General features: G+C 39.8%; 1 protein-coding gene across 1 annotated transcript; it reads right to left on the bottom strand.

Annotated features, from left to right (window-relative positions):
• On the bottom strand, nt 1-675 carry LOC102014488 (eukaryotic initiation factor 4A-I-like; the record flags this gene model as incomplete). Its single annotated transcript, XM_013507746.1, has 2 exons — nt 1-138; nt 235-675. Coding segments are annotated over 2 exons (579 nt in total), but the record flags the coding sequence as incomplete, so codon positions are not given.
• Nucleotides 676-3,199: the final 2,524 nt, after the last annotated feature.

The raw sequence follows: 3,199 nt of genomic DNA, 5'->3' as shown, positions 1-3,199 counted from the left end.
CATGGCAGAGACAGTAAAGTCTCGGGCGTGCATCTTCTCAGTGAGCCAATCAACCTTCCTTCGGGTGTTAATGAAGATGACTGCCTGGGTGATGGTCAGGGTCTCATACAAGTCACACAACGTGTCCAGCTTCCATTCCTGGAGATAGGAAAAAAATAAATCAAAATAAATGAATCAGCCAGGGGCAATACCCAATGCCTCACCACCAGGCTCACCTCCCACACCACACTCCACCTCTCGTTCCACATTGATGTAGAACTGGCGGATACCCTCCAGGGTCAACTCCTCCTTCTTGACGAGAATCCTAATGGGGTCCCGCATGAACTTCTTGGTCACCTCTAGCACATCAGAAGGGATTGTAGCTGGCAACAAAACCACCTGGGTGTTGCTGTTGAGCTTCTGGAATATGTCGTAAATCTGGTCCTTGAATCCACGGCTCAACATTTCATCAGCTTCGTCTAACACAAACATCTTGATGTATTTGGGAGACAGGTATCTCCGGTTAAGCATATCAAATACGCGGCCAGGGGTTCCCACGATGATATGGGGAGCTTCCATCTGCAGCTTCTGTACCTCAGCACGCACGTTGGTGCCCCCAATACAGGCATGACACGAGGCACCCATGTAATCTCCTAACGCCATGACCAGCTTTTGTATATTATTTGTGGCTGAGGTTCACATCAGGATAATCACTGTATCTGCCACTAATCTTAAATCCAGTTTCCCCTTCAAGACTCAAGAAAACAGAGGGCAAGGTTAGGATTTTGTGTCCTAGGCATGAAACAGCTTTGGCCACCAACCCAGGCATCAAGCTAGGATGAACAAAGGACATCTGCTCTGCCCCTGACTGATATAAGAACAACACCACCAATGAGGTGCCTCTTTGCCCATTGCCAGGGGGTTATAACACATCTTGATCATCATAAATCCAATTAACCCTCCATTCTTTTCCCCTTCCTCTCATCCAATTTTCCATCTCTAGAAGACCATCTTTTAGTTTTCTCTCCTCTCTCCATGTTACTTTGCTTACTTACGTAGTTAGTTAGTTAGTTAGTCATATGGGGGAAGCCACAATTGCATGGAATTTATTCACTGTTCCTCCACTGAGTTAATTGCTCATTTGTTTTTTACTTTTTCTGTGAAAAATGTGATGGCTGAGTGTGCCTGTCGTTGCTTCTACATCTTGTGTTCTGTCACACTGATTTGTCATGTCTGGTTTTTTTTTTTTTTGCCAGTCCCATGCTGTTTTTAATCTCTGTAACTTTGTAATTTAACTTGAAATCTTGGATTGCGATGCCTCCTGCTTTGGCGTTGCTGCCCAGGAATGTTTTTGTTATTCTGGGTCTCTTCTGTTTCCATTTGATTTGTAAGATAGTTTTACTAGTTCTGTGAGGAATGCTGTGTGATTGTAACTGTACTGTCTACATACCAGTTTTGGTAATATTTCCATTTCAACAGTATTCATTCTGCCTATCCAGGAACGGGAGATATCTTTCCTTTTTATGATGCTGTCTTTGATCCTTTTACAGAGTACTGCAGTTTTGATTATAGAAGCCTTTTAAGTCCTTTCATACATTAAATATGTATTAAATTTTTCTTGAACATATTGTAAGTGCTTTTTAAAAAATTTATGTCTTGGGGCTGGGGATTTAGCTCAGTGATACAGTGCCTGCCTGGCAAGCACAAGGTTGTGAGTTCGATTCCCTGTACTAGAAAAAACAAAACAACAACAACAAAAAAATTCTGTCTTGGTGAATTCATTTTTTGTGTATAGGAATGATACTGATTTCTGTGTTTTGATTTTGCAGATTGATAATTTAAATAGATTTCCTTATGTGAATCATTTTTCCATTCCTGAAATATATCTCTGTTTGGTTTTTGTCTCCCAGAATCACTAGGATTTCAAATTTATTTGAATGAATTTTTCCAAAGTAACATCATTTTAAAGATTATCTATTTCAATAATTTTTGTTCTATAACTTCCTATTGTTTGGTGTGTGTTTCCTTTTCATCTCCATCTGATTAGATATACGTGTACCTGTTTTCTACATTTTCAAAATCCAGAAATTGGTTGATCAGCTTTACTTTCTCTGTTCTCCAAAAGGTTATTTACTTTCTTTATTATGCTCTTGCTTCTGTCTTTTTTACTTCATTGATTTTTTTCTATTTAGAGTTTGAATTTACTGTACTATGATATTTCATGCAAATTTTCTTGTGAGACTGCTTTGTTATATTAGGGACTGTGGTGTAAAGTGCTACCACCTTTAAACATATTTCATATTTTTAGTTAATATTTTGACACAGCAGTTATTTAAACATGAGTAGCCTTTCCAGCTTGATGGGATACTTCATCTTTCAAATTAATTTATACTCTTATTGCACAGTGGTAACAGCATACTTGTATGAACTTGACCTCATGGAATTTATTACAGTTTTTTTGGTACATTAACATGTGGTTGTTCTTTATAAATGTTCTGCTCTATGTACTTGAAAATGTGTTTTCTCTGCTATTAGGGTATGAAGTTTTGGTACTATAATGATTTAAAAAATTGAGGGCTTCTTTTTTTGTTTTCTTCTCTTTTTTCTTTTCTTTTTTTTTTTTTTTGAGACAGTCCCACTATGTAGCCTAAGCTGGCCTTTAATTCTCCCTACCTGCGTATGGGGTGCACTACCATACCCAGCAAGTAAAGGTTTTTACGTAATTTAATTTTGTTCTCTTTGCAGGTAGAAGGTATGGGAAACCCACCAATGAGGTGACCTCTGATGAGCTGAAGCCCAAGGATTAGTCATCACCTGGCCAGGGGTCAGCCCCAAATAGGAAGTAAATATATAGTGAATGAATAAGTGAATGGGAATCTACCCAGTAGATAGTGAGGAGGTCATGACTTGGAATTACAGTGTATAGTGGGAAAGACTGAGGAGGCTCTGCCCCCTTGTGGTAATGTAGCTGTGGCCATAGCCTGTGTTCGAGGCACTTGGAGAACCTTGTTCTCTCCCTGCTTTGGGATAACACTCATTCTGCAAAAATATACTGTGCAGCCTCAGTGACCCCATGTGTAATTGGTAGCCCTTCTCTATTTGTTTTGAGAAGAGTGGCAGGTCAATGTGTGGCCAGAGGCAAAAGAGGGGAGGAAGTAGAGCCCTAAGCAATGCACTCATGGTGGGATCCATGGGAAGACTGAGGTGACAAGGGGTCCAG

This window comes from Chinchilla lanigera, unplaced genomic scaffold, assembly GCF_000276665.1.
Source record: "Chinchilla lanigera isolate Chin_1 unplaced genomic scaffold, ChiLan1.0 scaffold00136, whole genome shotgun sequence".
In the NCBI taxonomy this organism is placed as follows: Eukaryota; Metazoa; Chordata; class Mammalia; order Rodentia; family Chinchillidae; genus Chinchilla; species Chinchilla lanigera.
This window is presented reverse-complemented; position numbering and strand designations above follow the sequence as displayed.